We start from the raw sequence: 20,063 nt of genomic DNA on the forward strand, positions 1-20,063 counted from the left end.
GGAATCACCCCCTCCATGTTGCCACCACATGACAACATTGATCCTAAAAGCTAACCAAAGAACACACCATCAACAAGAAGGCAAACTGTTCACACATTGTAATTACAACCAGTGAAACTTAACATTTATGATGTATGCAGTTTATTTGTGGATACATTGGTGTAGTTGTTACACGTTAGACTGCTTGTCATTGGCGGTACAATGATAACCTCATTTGGTTTCATTAAGATGAGGTGACGCATGAATCTCTTTGAAGATTTTCATTCATCCAGGTCACGGTCATTCAAATCTGTTGGATTGATGCATGTTTCCCATGGAAAAGAGGAACATATATATCTTTTCTTTAACTTAGTTGTTCCACAACTATTATTTCATAATCATTTTTTAACATGATTTTTCCATTGGTCTCCACACTACAGTCTGGGTGGTGAAGTAACTCCAGGACCCCAGCTTTTAGCTCAGGTGGGGCTGACTTCTTGAAGTTTAGCACCTGAGTGAGGAAATCAATCATCAGTTCTCCTTCCTCATTCCCCTCAGTGAAGCACTCTGTGATGTCTATTTCAGATCGCAGCAAGTAGCTCTGGTAGCTCACTCCCTTGGAGTCCAGATACTGTTTGATTACTTCAATGACCACATAGCTGACTTCTGCTGGAATAAACCTGTCGCCGTAGGTCTTTTCCAGTTTTGCCCAACCGTTATCAGCTGGAAGAGAGAACATGAAAACCACTGAGAATTTGTGGTCTGAGGCCCTGAAAAGTTCCATTGAAGCACTGTGAATTTCCCTGTTTGGGATCGATCTGTCTGTCTGCAACTTAAAATGACCATGCAAATATGAACTATATGTACTTTTATATTTAAACGGGTTTCTAAATGAATATTACAGTATAATGCGGCAGAATGATCAAACAAAATTGTGCAAGAATTGAAGCAGTACTAAAAAGATCGATCAATCAATCCACAGGACTTCTTAAGGTCATCCAAGTCAAGCAGCCCTTTGATATACATTTACTGATTACAGCATAAAACCATCAAAGAAGATGGTTTTCATGACGTAAAATGAGTTGCATTGACTCACTAGGCGACAGACTGATGAGAAGTTTCCCATTCTTGTTTAGGAGACTCTGGACGAAGCTGATGGTTGATCCACGGTCCTTCACATGATACAGCATCTGTTGGGTTCACCTCTGACAATGAGCTAAAAAACCCAATGCTTGATATTAAATCTGTTTAAATTATGTGACAAAATGGACACGATGAAATAGTTTGTGACTGCAATAGCAACACCAACATCGAACATGTGAATGAAGTCAAACTTCTTGGTCCTCTCTTTCTCTTTCCAGTCCTTCTCAAACTCTTGGACTGTCATGTTGTTCCAGTTCCATTTGATGTAATCTAATCCTGGAGTCTGAGACACCAACTCTGCATCAACAGACAGAATAGAGTGATGGAATGTATATTAAAGCAACGTATTAATGTCTTATCAGTATCTGGTTGCTATTCCATGACTGTAAGTGTAAAGTTGTAACAAATAAAACAACATTGAATCAGTTTCAGCAGAGACTCTGTTAAAAGTGTTTCAGGCAGAAACCATGAGCGCAAGCCAAGATTTATGACCGTTTGTGTGGAGAAACTGAGAGAGACACCAGGAGGCTGTTGTGGTCCAAACCAACAGACGAGCTACTGCAGCTCGCTGTGATGTATAAAGTTAATGATTCAAATAAAAGGTTGTCATTTTAAACCTCACAAATTAGACAACTTAAAGGATGTGCTGCTAATTTACAGCACAATATAGAGTACATATACAAGATAAGAAATATATACAGTAGATACAACAACACACCTTATATTGTTTCATGATGTTAACCCGTCTTTTCTGTTTGGGTTTTTATTCTTTCAAACTATCTATATTGTGTTGACCAGGACAAGACATCTTGTATTTAACCTCCTAGCTAAATCTCGAATAAAGGCAGTACCTTTGTATTTACTTATCTGCTGGGCCACCGGCTCCACCACCTCATAGTCCACCATCATGTTGGGGTTCTTCAGGTGGAGTGCTGACAACATCTCAAGGTCAAGCTCACCTACAGGCAGAGAAAAAGCTTCAGCAGGCAGTTGTGGCTTTTATAAAACAGTTCCTCAATGTTCAACTGAAACATCAGTACTGAATGTTTAACATTAATTATTTAGTGTATATTCTTACCAGATCCACTTCCAATTCCAATGACATTTATTTGGGACTTTCTACTGACAGTGCTGAAGAACAAGAGATATATTTTGAGTGTTCAGCTAGACGTTTCCAAATTCACAACTACTAAATGTGTTTCAAAAAGTTATCAGTGATAAAGTGAAAAAATGTAATGGACTTTCTTATCTTGAAAAACAATGAAGTGCTGACTGTTCTTTTGTCATGTTACAACTAAAGAAAGAAAAGATAAAGAAGCTCTTGTTGTCATCAAACAATTGATGGAGCGTTGGTCCTGAGCCGCTGCACCCTGGGCGTGCTTGCCACCACGGGCCGACATGACCTAACGTTCCTCCAACGCATGTTTTTTGTGATGATGGGGCACCTCCCAGGGATTCATCTGCAAAAAGCAGCGATGCAATCCAGACCACCTCCAACACAAGTGTTCTATGTACACAAACATTTCTCCTGTCTCTGGGGTCTGAGTCCCCAAAAGGTCTCACCCTAGAACCACTCCTGGATTATATGGAGAAATAAATGCTGTAACATTAATGGTACATATCACTCATGACTATCTAGAGGGCAGTGAGAAAACGTTACCTGGACATTATATCTGGCAGCAGGTTGTTGAAGAAGTGCTGCATACGCTGAAGCTTGTTGGAGCGCTCCAGTAAAAGCTGGTAGCTTTTCTGAAACCTGTCCCCATCACTGAACAGACTCTTCAGAGGAGATTCCATGGCTAATTATCTGTCAAGAAAACATGAAAATATACGGTTGATTGTATTTATTTTTGTGAACATTTCGAATCATTGTACCATCATAATGAGAACGGGCACAAACAGTATTTAAAATGTGAAGACACAATATTTAGTTTTTTAACTTTACATTCTCTTTAACAATGTTTTGCAAGAAACATGTTGCTTAGATCTCATGATGTAAAGAAGGAAAGAAGAATGGAGTGAGGATCCATGCAAAATGTGCCTAAAATATCTTTGAACAAGGACATGGATTGTATAGCTTGAAATTCTCCCAGAGTCTGAAACTCCAACCAATGGATCCAACAGCTAAAAATTCAGTTGCAGTTTCCTCTGCAGATATTAATGCTTTGGTCATTTAATAGTAAGACCTAGCGCAGAGGATGGCAAACGTCTTGACTTCTGGGCCACACAGAGTTCTAAAATTTAAAAGGCGGCTGAGGAACAGGAAGCTGGAATGTTTATTTGTACTCATGCAAATGACATGTAAAAAACAGTACAGTGAGTTTTTGACAAGTCAGACGATGCACATGGAAATTCCTAGTTTTTGTTAAAATAGTGCTTCATGCTCTATTGTAGATTTATTGTTCTCCTCAACCCACACAAGAAAAACCCAAAAATGATTGATACACCATGGAGTATATCAAAATGCCAAAGAAAAATAGACAGATATTGTTAGAAGTGTGTCTGCATTAGATCCAATTTGTCAGCCAACATTCACCACGTGATGTTAATCATGCCTGTTTTGGAGAATTATTGAAACAAGAATGATGGCAAAGAAATGGACCAAATAAAATAGTCTAACATTGTACATTCAATAAGAGACTGTAGTACAAATGATATACCTGCAGACAGACAGAGACTTTATTCACTTACATGCTGGTGCAGTTGCTAGTGTTTCCACATAGATGAGCAGAATGACATGAAGTCCTCCCACAGCTTTTTTTTAAGGAATGAAAAGGGGGCAGACAAGAAACTCCTCCAATGAGAAGGCTTTTTAGAAGCCCCCCCTTTGAGAAATAAACTGTGTTGGTTCAGTGTGCTGAATAATTATCTCTTTCTGGTCGGAGCTGTTGGGATCACATGTCAAGGTGTTACATGTTGTGTTGGATCAGGAGAGACACCGGTTGTTGACCTGGTCTCATAAACTATCATCTCCCCTGGAGTTATAAAATAAAGTGTGGCAATTATCACATTATGTTAACCAGATCGGCAAAGGTCAATCCTGTTCCACCCATCCCAGTGGTGACAATGACTAATCTCTTTCTACTGAGTTTGAATAGCATGAAGGTTTCTCCCTCTCACATGACATGAGGGATTTTGAGAAACCAAAATTACAACAGAAGAAAAAGTCCAAAATTTGTAATTTATTTCAAAATTGAAGTTCACAAACCGAGTAATCATTCAGAACCTATTTACTGTGAGGTGACAGGACTACCCACTGAGCCTCCGTGCTGCCTTTTTTTCGTGTCACATTTTATAATTCAACTGAGGAATAAAGCTGATGAGCCATATAATGAAGTTATAGGAAAGAGTAGTGGAAGCTAGACTAAGAGCAGAAGTGAACATTTGTGAGCAGCAGTATGGTTTCATGCCAAAAAAGAGTACTACAGATGCAGTATTTGCACAGAGAAGGCCAGAGGGAGCTGCATTGTGTTTTTGTAGATCTGGAGAAAGCTGATGACAGGGTGTCCAGAGAGGAACTGTGGTATTGTATGAGGAAGTCTGGAGTGGCAGAGAAGTATGTTAGAGCGGTGCAGGACATGTATGAGGACTGTAAGACAGTGGTGAGGTGTGTGTAGGTGTGACAGAGGAGTTCAAGGTGGAGGTGGGACTGCATCAGGGATCAGCTCTGAGCCCCTTCTTGTTGCTATGGTGATGGACAGGCTGACAGACCAGGTTAGACAGGAATCACCATGGACTATGATGTTTGCAGATGACATTGTGATCTGCAGTGAGAGCAGGGAACAGGTGGAGGAGAAGCTAGAGAAGTGGAGGTTTGTCCTGGAAAGGAGAGGAATGAAGGTTAGCCGCAGTAAGACAGAGTACATGTGTGTGAATGAGAGGGACCCAACTGGAAGAGTGAGGTTAGAGGGAGAAGAGATCAAGAAGGTGGAGGATTTGAAGTACTTAGGCTCAACAGTCCAGAGCAATGGAGAGTGTGGAAAAGAGGTGAAGAAGCGTGTCCAGGCAGGATGAAACGGGTGGAGGAAAGTGTCAGGTGTGATGTGTGATAGAAGAGTTTCAGCTAAAATGAAAGGAAAGGTGTACAAAACTGTGGTGAGACCAGTGATGTTGTTTGGTCTAGAGACAGTGTCACTGAGGAAAAGACAGGAGACAGAGCTGGAGGTAGCAGAGATGAAGATGCTGAGGTTCTCTCTGGGAGTGACCAGGAAGGATAGGATCAGGAATGACTACATCAGAGGGACAGCACATGTTAGAGGTCTTGGAGATAAAGTCAGAGAGGCCAGACTGAGATGGTTTGGACATGTCCAGAGGAGAGATAGTGAATATATTGGTAGAAGGATGCTGAGTTTTGAACTGCCAGGCAGGAGACCTAGAGGAAGACCAAAGAGGAGGTTTATGGATGTAGTGAAAGAGGACATGAAGGTAGTTGGTGTGAGAGAAGAGGATGCAGAAGACAGGGTTAGATGGAGGACACTGATTTGCTGTGGCGACCCCTGAAGACTCAGTGTTCTTTGTTTTTGATTACCTTGTATTACATTGATAGATTCGAATTAACCATATATCTGACACGTGCCACCCCCCACATGTGGTTAGGGAGGACCACTATGTATATGTAGAGATATGTTTTTCATAAGACCCCTTTAAGTCATAACTTGTGGAACTTGTTGGAGTCAGGTGTCTAAGGTATCTAGGACTAATAATCACTTCAGTTTTATCAGTGTTTAGCATTAAGAAGTTGTGAAACATCCAAGACTTAACAGCCCTGAGGCAAATTGTATATCTTTTAGACCAGTAAACCTAGTTTTACTTATGAAAATATATCAGTTTGTTTGATAAATCAAAATGAAGTTGATGATCTAAACACCCAATGATTTAGAAATGAAAATAATGGACATTGACAGGGGTGCCCACTTTTTAATACCACTGTATATGTATAGAGACAAGAAAACACACACTTTTTTTTTTTAATAAAGGGACGCATTTACCAGTCAATCAGCCAATCAACTTTTGCTTAAAGTGCTTAATCACATCAACAAACATGTTGAAGCATTTTTTACAGTTAGGGAAACCAACAGAACCCTCCAGAGCAACCATAAGCTACAGCAGTTCTGGAAAAACTCCTTCATTGAGGAAGAAACTCCGAGCAGGACCCAGACTCTGGAGGGTAGCCACATGTCTTGACTGGTTGTGTGGAAAAGAAATACAATTGAGATAGAAAAAGGGCAATGGAGAGAGAGACATAGGGTGGCAGACAGACCAGCTAGAGTGACAACAGAACCCTGGAATCACCCCCTCCATTTTGCCACCACATTACAACATTGAGTGTAAAAGCTGACCAAAGAGCACTTTATTATCCAATGCATGATTCTCCACATTGATGTGGAATAAACTATGATTTAGACACAAAGTAGTGGCCAACCCCCCCCCAATCAAGCCACAAACCATCAACAAGAAGGCAAACTGTTCACACATTGTGGACAACAAATTTTATTCCAACCAGTGATGTGTCTATCTCTTTGAAGTTTCTCATTCATCCAGGTCACGGTCATCCAAAGGCAATTAAATCAATCTACTGGATAGATATATCTAGGTTCCTCTTTTCAATGGGAAACATATTACCGGATGCATGAGTGTTATTTTTCATTAACTTAGTTGTTCTACAACTATTATTTCACAATCATTTTTTAACATGATTTTTCCATTGGACTGTACCACACTACAGTCTGGGTGGTGAAGTAACTCCAGGACCCCAGCTTTTATCTCAGGTGGGGCTGACTTCTTGAAGTTTAGCACCTCAGTGAGAAAATCAATCAACAGTTCTCCTTCCTCATTCCCCTCAATGAAGCACTCGGTGATATCCATTTGAGATGGCAGCAAGTATCTCTGGTAGCTCACTCCCTTGGAGTCCAGATACTGTTTAATGTCATCAATGACCACAACGCTGACTTCTGGTTCACGAAATCTGTCGCCGTAGGTCTTGTCCAGTTTTGACCAACCACTATTACCTGGAAAAGAACATTACAATAACACGAAGATGGTCTGAGGCCCTGAAAAGTTCCATTGAAGCACTGTGAATTTCTCTGTTTGGCATCTGTCTGTCTGCAACCTAAAATGGCCATGCAAATATGAACTATATGTACTTTTATAGTTAAACGGGTTTCTAAGTGACTCTTCTAGCATAATGTGCATGAAATGTAGGGGTACTAAAAAAGATCATAACGTCTGTACGTTCTCATTTAAGTTATAGTTATCCAAATCAATCCACTGGACTTCTTAAATAAGTGGACTGATTTGAAGAACTTTGGATAAAAGTCCATGAAGACCATAAATATGACCATAAATGAACAGCAAACTATGGTGTCATCTTTTGCTTCACAACATTGTAAAGTATGGAAAGGCATAATGACAGACTGGCCCACAGTGGACGGTTGAATAAAATTCTTTCAGACTGAGCTCAGTTTAACAATAATTTAAAAATGGGAGTATGGACATCTTTAGAGAGAGCAGTCCCTCAAGTCAACCAGCCATTTGATTTAAATGTACGTGTTCACATCATAAAACCCCTCCAAAGAAGATTGTTTTCATTATGTAAAACCAGAAGCATTCACGTACCAGCCAGCAGACTGATGAAAAGTTTCCCATCCTTGTTGAGGAGACTCTGGCAGAAGCTGACGGTGGCTCCACGGTCCTTCACGAAATAAAGCATCTGTTGGGTTCAACATTGACATTGATCAAAAAACTCTCATGTGCCACAGGGTTCTGCAAAATGAATATGATAAAATACAGTTTGTGACTACGGTAGGAACACCAACCTCAAACATGTGAATGAAGTCAAACTTCTTGGTCCTCTCTTTCTCTTTCCAGTCCTTCTCAAACTCTTGGACTGTCATGTTGTTCCAGTTCCATTTGATGTAATCTAATCCTGGAGTCTGAGACGCCAACTCTGCATCAACAGACACAAAATAGAGTGACCGAATGTATATTAACGTATTAATGTCCTATCAATATCTTTCTCGCTACTCCATGTTTGTAAGCATAAAGTTGTAACACATAAAACATTTGTTATACAGACCTTCTGCGGATTTAGATTTAAGAATATCTTCTTTGCTTCAAAGTCGAAGAACTTTTATTAACATTTAAGTCATGCCAGTGAGGAATTTGTACCGTCATTGTCACTTATTGCACTGTTACAAGATCTAATCATTGTTATGCTTGATTCAAGGGTTCAATTCAAGTTCTCTTTGTGTAACCTCCAGACAACAAAAAGTTATCTAAGGAAACTTTCCAGATAGAGAAAGAAAAAACCTGCTTTGGTGATGGAGATGCAGAAAAACTTCTCTTTACTAGGAAGAAACCATGAGCGCAAGACAAGATTCATGATAAGTTGTGTGGAGGAAGCTCTTGTGGTCCAAACCAACAGACGAGCTACTGTAGCTCACTATGACGCAGAAGTTAATGCTGACAGAGTTGTCATCTAAAACCTCAGAAATTATAGGACTTAAGTGAAGTGTTTCTAATTTACAGCACCATATAGAGTACATATGCAACATAAAAAATATATGTACCACAACACGCCTTATATTCTGTGTTTCGTGATGTTAACCTATCCTTTCCATTTCGATTTTTATTCTTTGAAACTATGTTGTTGTGTTGACCAGGACAAGACATTTGTATTCACCTTCCTTGCTAAATCTTGGATGGAGTTAAGGATAAATAAAATTAACATGGAGGCAGTACCTTTGTATTTACTTATCTGCTGGGCCACCGGCTCCACCACCTCATAGTCCACCATCATGTTGGGGTTCTTCAGGTGGAGTGCTGACATCATCTCAAGGTCAAGCTCACCTACAGGCAGAGAAAAAGCTTCAGCAGGCAGTGGTAGGCTCTCATTTAGCAGTTCCTCAATGTTCAAGTGAAATGTCAGTACTGAATGTTTAATATTAATTACTATTGGTTGGTGTATATTCTTACCAGATCCACTTCCAAATCCAATGACATTTAATTGGGACTTTCCATTGATAGTGCTGAGGAACGAGAGAAATATTTTGAGTTCAGCAAAATAATGTATGGAAATTCACAACTACTAAATGTGTTACATTTTTTTACTTCATCACGGATAATTTTTTGTAATAAATTGCTTTTCTAAAAATATAATGTAATGCTATTTTTTTTTGTCATGTCAGAACTAAAGAAAAACAAAAAGCTTTTATCGTCATATACAATTGTACAGCAAAAATGTCAAGGTTAGATGGAGAGTTGGTCCTGAGCCGCTGCACCCTGGCTGCACTTCCCACTACAGGCCAACATGACCTAACATTCCTCCAACATATCTTCTTTGTGATGACGAGGGGGGGCAGAAATTCAGACAGAACATTCAAACTCTACACAGGACAGCCATGTTGGGACGGCCATCTCCACCGCTTCACACTCAGCTGCAAACCGGACCAGTGAGCGCTGCAGGTCGCAGGCCGATGACGCAAACAGGACCACATCATCTGCAAAAAGCGGCAATGCAATCCTCAGCCCACCAAACTGTAGACCCCCCTCACCACGACTACGCCTCGATATCCTGTCCGTGAAAATCATGAACAGAATTGGTGACAAATCGCAGCCCTGGTGAAGGCCAACAGCCACTCGGAACAAGTCCGACTTACTGCCGAGAACTCAAATACAACTCTGACTTTGGGTCTACAGGGATTGGATGGCTGGATGGATGAGGAGTGGCCCCCTCACCCCACACTCCCGCAGTATCCTCCACAGTATATCCCAGGGGACCCAATCATCATCCAGTCTACAAAACACATGTAGACTGGGTGAGAGTACTCTCAAACCCCCTCCAGGATCCCTGCAAGAGTAAAGAGCAGGTCCCTTGTTCCACGACGAGAGACAGAATCCACGTTGTTCCTCCTCAATCTGAGGTTCGACTATCGGCAGGACCCTCCTTCCAGCATCTTGTAGTAAACTTTCCCAGGGAGGCTGAGGAGTGTGATGTCCCCGTAGATGGCTCACACCCTCTGGTCCCCTGTTTTAAAAAGAGGAACCACCACCCCATTCCTGCCACCCTTTTGGTACTGTCCCAGACTTCTATGCAATTTTAAAATGGTTTGCTGTTCTATGTACACAAACATTTCTCCCGTCTCTGGGGTCTGAGTCCCCAAAAGGTCTCACCCTAGAACCACTCCTGGATTATATGGAGAAATAAATGCTGTAAACAGTAATGGTACACATCCCTCATGACTATCTAGGGGTCAATCAAAAGATTACCTGGACATTATATCTGGCAATAGATGGTTAAGGAAGTGCTGCATACGCTGAAGCTTGTTGGAGCGCTCCAGTAAAAGCTGGTAGCCTTTGTGGTACCTGTCCCCATCACTGAGCAGACTCTTCAGAGGAGATTCCATGGCTGTTAAGAAAACATGAACATTTGTTTTTCTAGAAATGGGAAAATAGAAATGATGTATGGTTGATTGTATTTATTTTTCTGAACTCTTCCACCAAATCACATATCAAAGGGTGTGACATCTGCTTAGGAAATTGTAAATTAGAAATTGACATTTGTTTTTTATTCGTTCACCCTAACCCTTAAAAAAAGTAAACATTGGCAAATCATTGTAACTCTATAACGAGAAAGAGCACAAATAATATTTCAAATGTTAAAATACACACAATATTTTGCTTTGGAAATTTACATCCTCTTCAAGAATGTAATGAAAGCAACATGTTGTGCAGTTGGTCAATGGTGAAAGACGATTTGATCAGTTTAATATTAATCTCTAGTGCAGGGGTCGGCAAACCTCTTGACTTGTTGGTCACACAGAGTTCTAAAATTTGAAAGGCAGGTCAGCTGAGGAACAGATGAACGTTTATTCGTACTAATACAAATGACATATAAAAACCATTATGTAAAATGTTTTGCAAATCATACATATACGAGGCGCACTGTAGAAATTATTTTATAACAGCATCCGTTTCTTATAATTGTATAGCTTAAACAAGTTTGGATTGCAAAGCGTAACAGGCTCTTTTGTCATCTTGGTACTTCGGTACTTCCATTGTGTATCCTGTAGTAGACCGGCCTGTTGTCGCGACTCTGGAAATCATCTGAAAAACCTGCCTGATATTCTTCTTCTTCTTCTTTTAAAATCAAATTCCAAAAGAATTTTCATAAAGTATTGAAGGTACAGTATGTTTTAATAAGTTTTTGACAAGTGAGACGGGGCACGTAACAATCCCTTTTCCTACAGTTTCTGCTAAGCCAGTGCTTTATTCTCTATTACAGAGAACCCACAAAAAAAACCCCCAAACATGACTGAGAGGATACATCATGGAGAATATCAAATTAAAAAGATTAATTGATGTCAATGATGCCTGTTTTAACAAAAATGTACAAAATGTATTTAATGAAATGGACCAAATAAAACATTCTGCCATTGTACATTCAATATTGGACTAGAGTACAAATGATGTTATACCTGCAGACAAAGACTTTTTTTAAACTTACATGCTGGTGCAGTTGCGAGTGCTTCTGGATAGATGAGCAGAATGACATGAAGTCCTCCCACAGCTTTGCTTTAAGCAATAAAAAAGGTAGCAGAGACGAAAATCCTCCAATGAGAAAATCTTTTTGGAAGCCTAACCTTTCAGAAATCAGTATTTTGAATAATTGTCTTTCTGCTAGGAGCTGTTGAGAACACGTGTCAAGGTGTCACATGTTGTCTGGCATCAGCAGATGATCTGACCTGATCTCTTAAACTATCCTCTGCCTTGGAGTTATAGAATATTATCACATTATGTTAACCAGTTCGGCAAAGGTTTTATGTTTATGTATTACGTTCCACCCATCCCAGTGGTGACAATGACGAATCTCTTTCCACTGACTTTGAATGGCATGAAGGTTTCTCCTTCTCACATGACATGTGTGACCAAACAAGGAGATTATTGAAGCGACAATAATTTGTGGTAATTTGGATTTTGAACCATTTCATGTTACTTTTGCTATCTAATGGAAGAAGAACCACTCCTCCGCCAGCAGTTAAGTGAATTTTCCAAAAGGAATGGAAGTTGTTCTTGTCATGAGGCAGACGGTGAGAACACAAAAACACAACAGAAGAGGAAGTCCAAAATATGTAATTTATTTGAAAATTAGAATTCACAAACGGAGTAATCAGAACCTATTTGCTGTGAGGTGACAGGACTACCCACTAAGACCCCATGCTGCCTCTTTCTCATGTTACTTTTTAAAATTCAACTACAAGACTTGGTGTTCTTTGTTTTTGATTTCCTTGTGTAATTCGTTAGATCGACGCACTTTGGTCCATCATTAGAAACAATGATCTCTGTTTAAATAAACATCTACAGGCAGCACAGTCCTGACTTCAGAGTTCAGTCACGACAACAATTAAATCTACATGTTCTCTCCTCTTCACGTCAGCCTGCTTCATCCAAGTCAAAATTGCTAAGTAATAGTCATGCAGTTAGATTCTGAACCAAATTAGAAAGTAGAATTTATTTGCTTAAGATTAAAATAGATTTGAATTAACCGTATATCATTGAAAATGCATTCATAAATAAAGTATAGTACAAAACTGGGAATGGCTATTTTTGGTTTAGCCCTGGAGACAAGTTAATTTGACATACATCATTTTTCGACTTAGAGGTCCCATTTCATGCTTTTTAAAAATTTCATGCAGCTGCAAGATGTCCAACTAAACTGATCCTTGGTCTTCGATATATTTGATTAAATATTAATTCAATCACTTCCGATCCAGCAGCTTCGTTTGAAGGGGCTGGCCATTATATGTTTATGAATTTCCTCTGTCAACACCTGCCACCCCCAGCAGATGTTGTTCATAAACACCACGTGCACGAGTGCTAACGTCTGCTCGCACTTTAGTAGTTTTTAAACTTTCTGTAACTTCATTACTATGTATTTCCCTCTGATTTTTCTCACGTCTTTCACTCTTGTTTTTCATGATATAACTATAACTTTCCTGCGGTAATCATGGAGCTACTTTCTCAGTCAGCTGAATGTGACTCCATGGCTCCATTGTGTAAACACTAGATGGCTGATCCAACTGAGACCACCGGTAATCATCGTGGAGGATTTGAGGAGTAAAACACAGTGTTTGCAAATGGGAAAGAATGACAAAATGACAAAAGCTGTGTTTCCCGATAATCGTCTTGGACAATGAGAGATCACTGGCTAACAAAACCGGTGAGCTAAGCTAACACAGTCTAAAGTGCTTCAGTAAAACTTGGATTCAATCTCTGATAACTACATTTCCATTAAAGGCATCTAGACTACCGGCAGGGATGGTACCAGAGCAGTCAGAGGAAATGTGTAGGTTATATAACTTAATTTTTCTGGAGCTGTGTGAACTCAGTGGCACTGCTCAGCAGGGTTGTGGTAGAAAGGGGAACTACAGTGGTCGGATATGGCATTGCATGTTTATTTGCATCTAGTAATGTTTGTAAGTCAGATGTTTGTATCGTTGGGACTAAATGCATGTGTGTGCTTATGGTCAACAAGAAGGCAAATAAATTGTGGACGATAAGTTTTAATGTAACCAGTGGAATTACATTTTAGAAATCAGTTTATTTCTGGATACTATCTCTGAAGATTCCCACTCATCCAGGTCATGGTAATCCAAAGGTATTTAAATCAATTTAAATCAATCTACTGGACTTGTAGAAAATTTCTTTGAAGGAGGACCATATATCTGACTATTCTTCCCTAACTTAGTTGTTCCACAACTAGCATTTCAGAAGGGCATTTAAACATGATTTTTCCATTGGACTCCACACTACAGTCTGGGTGTTGAAGTAACTCCAGGACCCCAGCTTTTATCTCAGGTGGGGCTGACTTCTTGAAGTTTAGCACCTCAGTGAGAAAATCAATCATCAGCTCTCCTTCCTCACTCCCCTCAGTGAAGCACTCAGTGATGTCTATTTCAGATGGCAGCAAGTAGCTCTGGTAGCTCACTCCCTTGGAGTCCAGATACTGTTTAATGTCATCAATGACCACACTGCTGATTTCTGGTCCTCGAAACCTGTCGCCGTAGGTCTTGTCCAGTTTTGCCCAACCACTATCACCTGGAATAAAGAACATGAAAAATAGCATCAGGAATTCAGGGCCTGTGGCCCTGAAGGTTTGTAGTTAAGAAAAGCATTGCTTTGGGTTCTCTGCAAACATACTCAAAATGACCATGCAAATGTAAAATACGAACTGTGTACATTTATATGAGCTGGTTCTAAATATATTTTGCAGTATAATATTGTAGACAATAATTTAAAAATGGAAGCATATACATCTTTAAAGAAAGACATATGGAGATGACAAAAAACATTTAAATGTACATTCACATGGATTGTTATTATTTTACCAAATTCAGTGGAGAAGTTTAAAAATACTAGAAAAGGAAAATGCAAAAATTCAGTGCCCATAAATTCCTTTTAAAAATACATCCATCCATTTTCATCCGCTCATCTGTAGTCGGATTGTGGGGGCAGCAGCTTCAACAGGGCACTCCATCAGCCAGGTCTTACCTGGAGATCCCAAAGCTTTCAAGCCGGTGTTGAGATACAGTATAATCCCTCTACCTGGTCCTACGTCTGCCCCGAGGTCTCCTCCCAGCTGGACATGCCAGGAAAATCTCCTGGCGCCCTGGTTGCAACCGCACCAGATGTCCAAACCACCACAACTGACTGCGTTCTATGCAAAGCAGCAGCGACTCTACTCTGAGCCTGTCACGAATATCAGTGTTTCTCACCCCATCCCTAACACAGACACCAGCTACCCGCTTGAGGCCCATTTTGGTCGCTTGTGTCCGCAATCTTGTCCTTTCGGTTGTGACCTTTGGTGAGAATAGGAACAACGTTTGAACTGTAGATGGAGAGTTTTTCCTCACGGCTTAGCTCTTTTTTGTTGCGACAGTGTGATAAAGTGACTGCAATACCCCTCCTGCTGCCACAATTCTCTGTTCAATCTCATGTTCTATTGCTCCCTCACATGTGAAAGAGTTGGTCTGTTGTTCCACGACCAGGACGGAAGTCACATTGTTTCTCCTCAATCTGGTGTTTGAAAACACCCTTCAACACCCAGGGCCTTCAGCATTTCAGGATAAATGTCATCAACACTTGGGGCTTTCCCATTGTGAAGTTGTTTAACCACCTCGGTGACATCGCCCAGACAGATTGATTTGAGTCCCCTATCATCCTCCAGCTCTGCCTCTCGTACAGAGGGTGGGTTTTTGGGGCAGTTGGATTCAGGAGTTCCTCAAAGTGTTCCTTCCACCGACCGACAGCCTCCTCAGTTGAGGTAAACAGTGTTCCATCCTTGCGATACACAGCTTGGATGGTCCCCCATTTCCCCCTTCTGAGGTGTTGGACAGTCTTGGTGCCATCCGAAAGTCCTTCTCCCCTCTGTCCTCTCCTGACCTCTCCAAATCTCTCCCACACGCTCTGCTTTGCCTCCATCACAGCTGAGGCTGAAGTCCTTCTGACCTGTTGGTACCCTGCAACTGCCTTAGGAGTCCCCAAGGACAACATGGCTTTGAAGGCTTCCTTCAGTCGGACAGCTTACCTGACCACCAGACAGCTCCCACTGTCACTCCCACTCCAAAATCTGTTGCCCGACACGGATCTAGAACCGCCACCCCTCCTGTCCCCAGTGTAAGCTTAGTGGACTGAACTACTGCCGCCTCCAAAATATGGCAGCGCACCTGACCCCATGGGTCTGCCTTGCTGTTGGTAGGTCAACAATGGTTGGCAAAATTCATGTTGCCTCCTTGGGCTGAGCGCGGCAGGTCCTGTGGCAGATGTGGGCACCAGGCACTTGCTGACAGGCCCTCTGTTCGGGCCTGGCTCCAGACGCGGATGGGCAAATATGTCCTCTGAGCCAACCCGCCATTTAATATGCATGTAGGTTACAACATTAAAACCCCTGAAGAAGATTATTGTCATGTAAAACCAGATGCATTCACGTACCAGCCAGCAGCCTGATGAAAAGTTTCCCCTTCTTGTTGAGGAGACTCTGGAAGAAGCTGATGGTTGCTTCACGGTCCTTCACATAATACAGCATCTGTTGGTTTAACACAGGTGCTGAGAATTTAATGCTGGACATGAGTTCTGCTAAATTTTTGTGCCATGGAGTCCTGCAAAATGAACATTAACCCCAAGCATGTGAATGAAGTCAAACTTCTTGGTCCTCTCTTTCTCTTTCCAGTCCTTCTCAAAGTCTTGGACTGTCATGTTGTTCCAGTTCCATTTGATGTAATCTAATCCTGGAGTCTGAGACACCACATCTGCATCAACAGACACAAAATAGAGTGATGGAATGTATTTAAAAGCATATATTAATCTTTGTTTCCAAGTGGAAGAACTTCTACCAACATTTAAGTCATGCCAATGAAGAATTTGGGCTTTTTTTCTCTGTCCTTCATTGGAGGATAGTAACCAAGGCTGGCCCTTGTGGTCCAAACCAACAGACGAGCTCCTGTAGCTCACATGGCTAGAATAAAGGATAAATACACTGCCCGGCCAAAAAAAAAGTCACACACCCTTAATATTTCGTGGGACTGCCTGTAGCTTTTATTGCGGGGCGCATTTGCTGCGGCATTGTTTTGACAACCTCGTACAACGTCACAGCATTTATTTCTGTCCAGAATTGCACCAACATTTTTGGCCGAGTTCTTGTATTGACAATGGGAGTCAAACCACTCTGCAAGGTCTTCCTCAGCACATCCCATAGACTTTGAATGGGGTTAAGCTCAGGACTGTGGGGGCCAATTGATGTGTCAAAATAACTCCTCATGCTCCCTGGACCACTCTTTCACAATTAGTCCAATAAATTTTGGCTTGTTTGACCTGGAATATGATTGTGCCATCTGGGAGAAAAAATCCATTTATGGGATTGCCTGGTCATTCAGTACATTCAGATACTCAGCTGACTTAATTTTTTTGCTGAGCCTAGACTTGACCAAGCGAAGCAACCCCTGATCATAAGACTGCAATTTGCTTATTGAAACCCAAACCGGTGACTTTTTTTTGGGCCGGCAATGTGTAGAACTGTAACATGAAGGCAGTACCTTCGAATTTACGTATCTGCTGGGCCACCGGCTCCACCACCTCATTGTCCACCATCATGCTCCGGTTCTTCAGATGGAGTACGGACATCATCTCAAGGTCAACCTCACCTACAGTCAGAGCAAAAGCTTCAGCAGGCAGTTGTGGCTTTTATAAAACAGTTCCTCAATGTTCGACCTAAACACGAGTACTGAATGTTTAATATCAATTATTTAGTGTATTTTCTTACCAGATCCACTTCCAATTCCAATGACATTTATTTGGGACTTTCCTTTGATAGTGCTGAGGAACGAACAGAGAAATACTTTGAGTGTTCAGCAAAAATAAAGTTTGGAAATTCACATATGTTAATTGAGGTAAATATTTGAGTTTGTTACTGATAACCTCTAAAAGGGGTCTTGAATTGCTTTGTTTAAAAATGTTATGTTAATTTCATGCTGATGTATGATGCTAATGATGTATTTAGACACATTGGTAGTTCATTTCCTCCCATAGGTCTGCTTCAGTACATCTGGTCCTATGAGCCTCAAGATTTGTCCTAGCTTTCTGAAATGTCTAAATGGATAACCACATGGAGACTACAATGGAACACTGGAATGAGTTATGTTTTATATTCCATTTTCTGCCATGTAAGTTTTTTACTGACGACGCAAAGTCATGGCAAAAACCCAACATCTCTGCATACACAAATAAAAAAACCCCCAGGGAACACCCCTTGTTTTCTTTATATGGGGAATTTAATGCTTTAAACATTAATGGTAAACATCACTCATGAGTATCTAGACTGTAATAACAAAAGATTACCTCGATATTACACCTGGCAGCAGATTGTTTATGAAGTCCAGTGTAGATTGAAGGCTATTGGAGCGATTCAGATAAAGCTGGTAGGCTTTGTGATACCTTTCACCATCAGTGAACAGACTGGTCAGTGGAGATTCCATGGCTAATTATCTGTCAGGAAAGCATGAAACTTTATTTTTACAATAGTAGAAAAATGAATAAAAATGCATTTCTTTTTCATGAATGAATGATTCGTCTCCATCGTAATTACTTTTCTTAACGCTTCTACCAAATCACATAGGTCAAAGAGTGTGGGGTGTGATATCTGCTTTGGAAATTAGAAATTGACATACAGTGCACCCTCGTTACTCATGGTTAATGCGTTCCAGAATCACGAATTCTGCAGTGTAACGACAAACTATTTATCTTACTATTTACATTAATTTAAACGTTTATGAACCCACCCCATACTGTTTTTAAACCACCTTCTATCTGTATTACCTATCTGTAAAATTGACATAAAAGGAGGACATTCCTGAGGTCAGGCATGGGAGGCTTACACTGTTTAGTCTTTTTGTGTTTACACAGCAGTGCCATGGTGACAGAGAGCGACCTAGTTCAAGAGTCAATCATTTATGAGAAGAAGCAACTCTTAATATTGAGCAAGGAAGAATTTCCCTGACCTGGTCGAGTGGGTTTTGGTTAAGTCTTGACAAGACCTTTAAAGACACTGTTACAGGTAAATAAAACGTTTGTCTGCATTAGATTTAAAGTGTCAGCCCACATTCACCACATGATGTCAATTATGCCTGTTTTAGAGACTCATTGAGTCAAAACTGTATTTAAAGAAATGGACTAAATAAAACAATCATGACATTGTACATTAGATATTAGACGATAGTGACAATGATGTAGCTACCGACAGATTGAGACTTTTTTTACTTACATGCTGGCGTGGTCGCGAGTGGTTCCAGGTAGATGAGCAGAATGACATGAAGTCCTCCCACAGCTTTGCTTTAAGCATTGAAAAGGTGACAGACAAGAATTTCCTCCAATGAGAAAGCTTTTTGGAAGCCCCCCCCCCCCATTTGACAAACAGTGTTGGTTCAGTTTGTTTACTAATTATCTCTTTCTGGCAGGAGTTGGTGTGACCATGTGTCAAGATTTTATGTTGTGTTGCATGAGAAGAGACACTATATAGGAAAGAGAAGGGCAGTCATCGCAGTACGAGAACCAGTTAGGCAGATGTTAATTATGTTCCACCCACCCAAGTGGTGACAATGACAAATCTCTTTCACTTGAATAGCATGAAGGTTTCTCTTTCTCACGTCTGCTACAATACATGATACTTTTTAGAATTCAATTATATGATTCAAACTATTCTTTGTTTGTGATTACCTTGTATAAATTATTTCTTTGACACGCTTTGGTCCATCATTACAGACAATGATCTCTGTGAAGTCAGGACTGTACTGCCTGCAGCTGTTTGTGATTTAGAGTTCAGTGACGCACCACCCATTTCAGAGACGCAACAATTATATGTTTTATTGACTTTGAGTCAATTATTTGTTTTTCCAGCACGTGCTTCACTCATGCCAAAAGAAATAATTGAATCCAATTTTGAAATATGTCATCCCCCATTTTTATAGTAAGGCAAGGCGAGTGGAAAAAACAAATGAATGGCTGCACTTGACTTTCTGACTATAGACTGGAGCTTGCTGTGTGGAAGTGAAATAATGCATGCGTAGGTCACAGTTCAAATCAGAGGAAACACATTTTCAAGTTTGGCAGCGAATAACCAGATTGTCCAAAAAACAGGAAGACAGGAAGCGGGTCAACCTGACATGGGGTGGTTTTAATTGGCAAAGTTAAAATATCTAAAGTTTAAGTCACTAAGCGTAGTTGGATGCTCCAAAAAGTTGTTCAGAGACCTGAGAGACGTGAGAGGTGTTGCAGCAGAGGGTGTGCTTCGCTAAAACTCCAGGTGCACATGGAGATCTTCACTTAGAGAAGTGAAGCACAATTGGACTGATTGGCATTACGACTAAAAGGGAACAGCCAGAAATTAAGACAGC

General features: G+C 40.7%; 3 protein-coding genes across 3 annotated transcripts; all 3 read right to left on the reverse strand.

The window, feature by feature from the left end:
* Positions 1 to 145: 145 nt before the first annotated feature.
* Positions 146 to 3,868, reverse strand: LOC137606578 (histamine N-methyltransferase-like). Its single transcript, XM_068331892.1, has 7 exons — positions 3,814 to 3,868; positions 2,783 to 2,929; positions 2,201 to 2,253; positions 1,974 to 2,081; positions 1,289 to 1,419; positions 1,076 to 1,169; positions 146 to 702 (listed from the first exon to the last, which is right to left on the reverse strand). Exons 2-7 carry the CDS (start codon positions 2,917 to 2,919, stop codon positions 344 to 346), a joined length of 882 nt encoding a protein of 293 aa, XP_068187993.1. The 5' UTR covers positions 2,920 to 2,929; positions 3,814 to 3,868; the 3' UTR covers positions 146 to 343.
* Positions 3,869 to 6,104: 2,236 nt separating this feature from the next.
* LOC137606590 (histamine N-methyltransferase-like) lies at positions 6,105 to 11,655 on the reverse strand. The gene is made up of 7 exons (XM_068331918.1): positions 11,627 to 11,655; positions 10,390 to 10,528; positions 9,097 to 9,149; positions 8,863 to 8,970; positions 7,938 to 8,068; positions 7,738 to 7,831; positions 6,105 to 7,130 (listed from the first exon to the last, which is right to left on the reverse strand). The coding sequence occupies exons 2-7, from the start codon at positions 10,524 to 10,526 to the stop codon at positions 6,769 to 6,771; spliced, it is 885 nt and encodes a 294-aa protein (XP_068188019.1). The 5' UTR covers positions 10,527 to 10,528; positions 11,627 to 11,655; the 3' UTR covers positions 6,105 to 6,768.
* Positions 11,656 to 13,647: 1,992 nt separating this feature from the next.
* Positions 13,648 to 19,004, reverse strand: LOC137606352 (histamine N-methyltransferase-like). Its single transcript, XM_068331585.1, has 7 exons — positions 18,935 to 19,004; positions 18,013 to 18,159; positions 17,438 to 17,490; positions 17,211 to 17,318; positions 16,297 to 16,427; positions 16,111 to 16,204; positions 13,648 to 14,217 (listed from the first exon to the last, which is right to left on the reverse strand). The coding sequence occupies exons 2-7, from the start codon at positions 18,147 to 18,149 to the stop codon at positions 13,859 to 13,861; spliced, it is 882 nt and encodes a 293-aa protein (XP_068187686.1). The 5' UTR covers positions 18,150 to 18,159; positions 18,935 to 19,004; the 3' UTR covers positions 13,648 to 13,858.
* Positions 19,005 to 20,063: the final 1,059 nt, after the last annotated feature.

This window comes from Antennarius striatus, chromosome 13 (assembly GCF_040054535.1).
Source record: "Antennarius striatus isolate MH-2024 chromosome 13, ASM4005453v1, whole genome shotgun sequence".
NCBI classification, from domain to species: Eukaryota; Metazoa; Chordata; class Actinopteri; order Lophiiformes; family Antennariidae; genus Antennarius; species Antennarius striatus.

Bases quoted from the DNA above. Each gene is read 5' to 3' on its own strand.
- LOC137606578 (XM_068331892.1), bottom strand. From the start codon at position 2,919: ATGGAATCTCCTCTGAAGAGTCTGTTCAGTGATGGGGACAGGTTTCAG. The intron at 1,420-1,973 runs GTACTGCCTTTA...CTGTTGATGCAG, and splicing joins GCAGATAAGTAAATACAAAG to AGTTGGTGTCTCAGACTCCA. The intron at 703-1,075 runs GTGAGTCAATGC...TCTCTCTTCCAG, and splicing joins TCTCATCAGTCTGTCGCCTA to CTGATAACGGTTGGGCAAAA.
- LOC137606590 (XM_068331918.1), bottom strand. From the start codon at position 10,526: ATGGAATCTCCTCTGAAGAGTCTGCTCAGTGATGGGGACAGGTACCAC. The intron at 9,150-10,389 runs GTAATCTTTTGA...CTCGTTCCTCAG, and splicing joins TTGCCAGATATAATGTCCAG to CACTATCAATGGAAAGTCCC. The intron at 7,832-7,937 runs GTTGGTGTTCCT...TGAACCCAACAG, and splicing joins ACTTCATTCACATGTTTGAG to ATGCTTTATTTCGTGAAGGA.
- LOC137606352 (XM_068331585.1), bottom strand. From the start codon at position 18,149: ATGGAATCTCCACTGACCAGTCTGTTCACTGATGGTGAAAGGTATCAC. The intron at 17,491-18,012 runs GTAATCTTTTGT...TTCGTTCCTCAG, and splicing joins CTGCCAGGTGTAATATCGAG to CACTATCAAAGGAAAGTCCC. The intron at 17,319-17,437 runs GTAAGAAAATAC...CTCTGACTGTAG, and splicing joins TGGAATTGGAAGTGGATCTG to GTGAGGTTGACCTTGAGATG.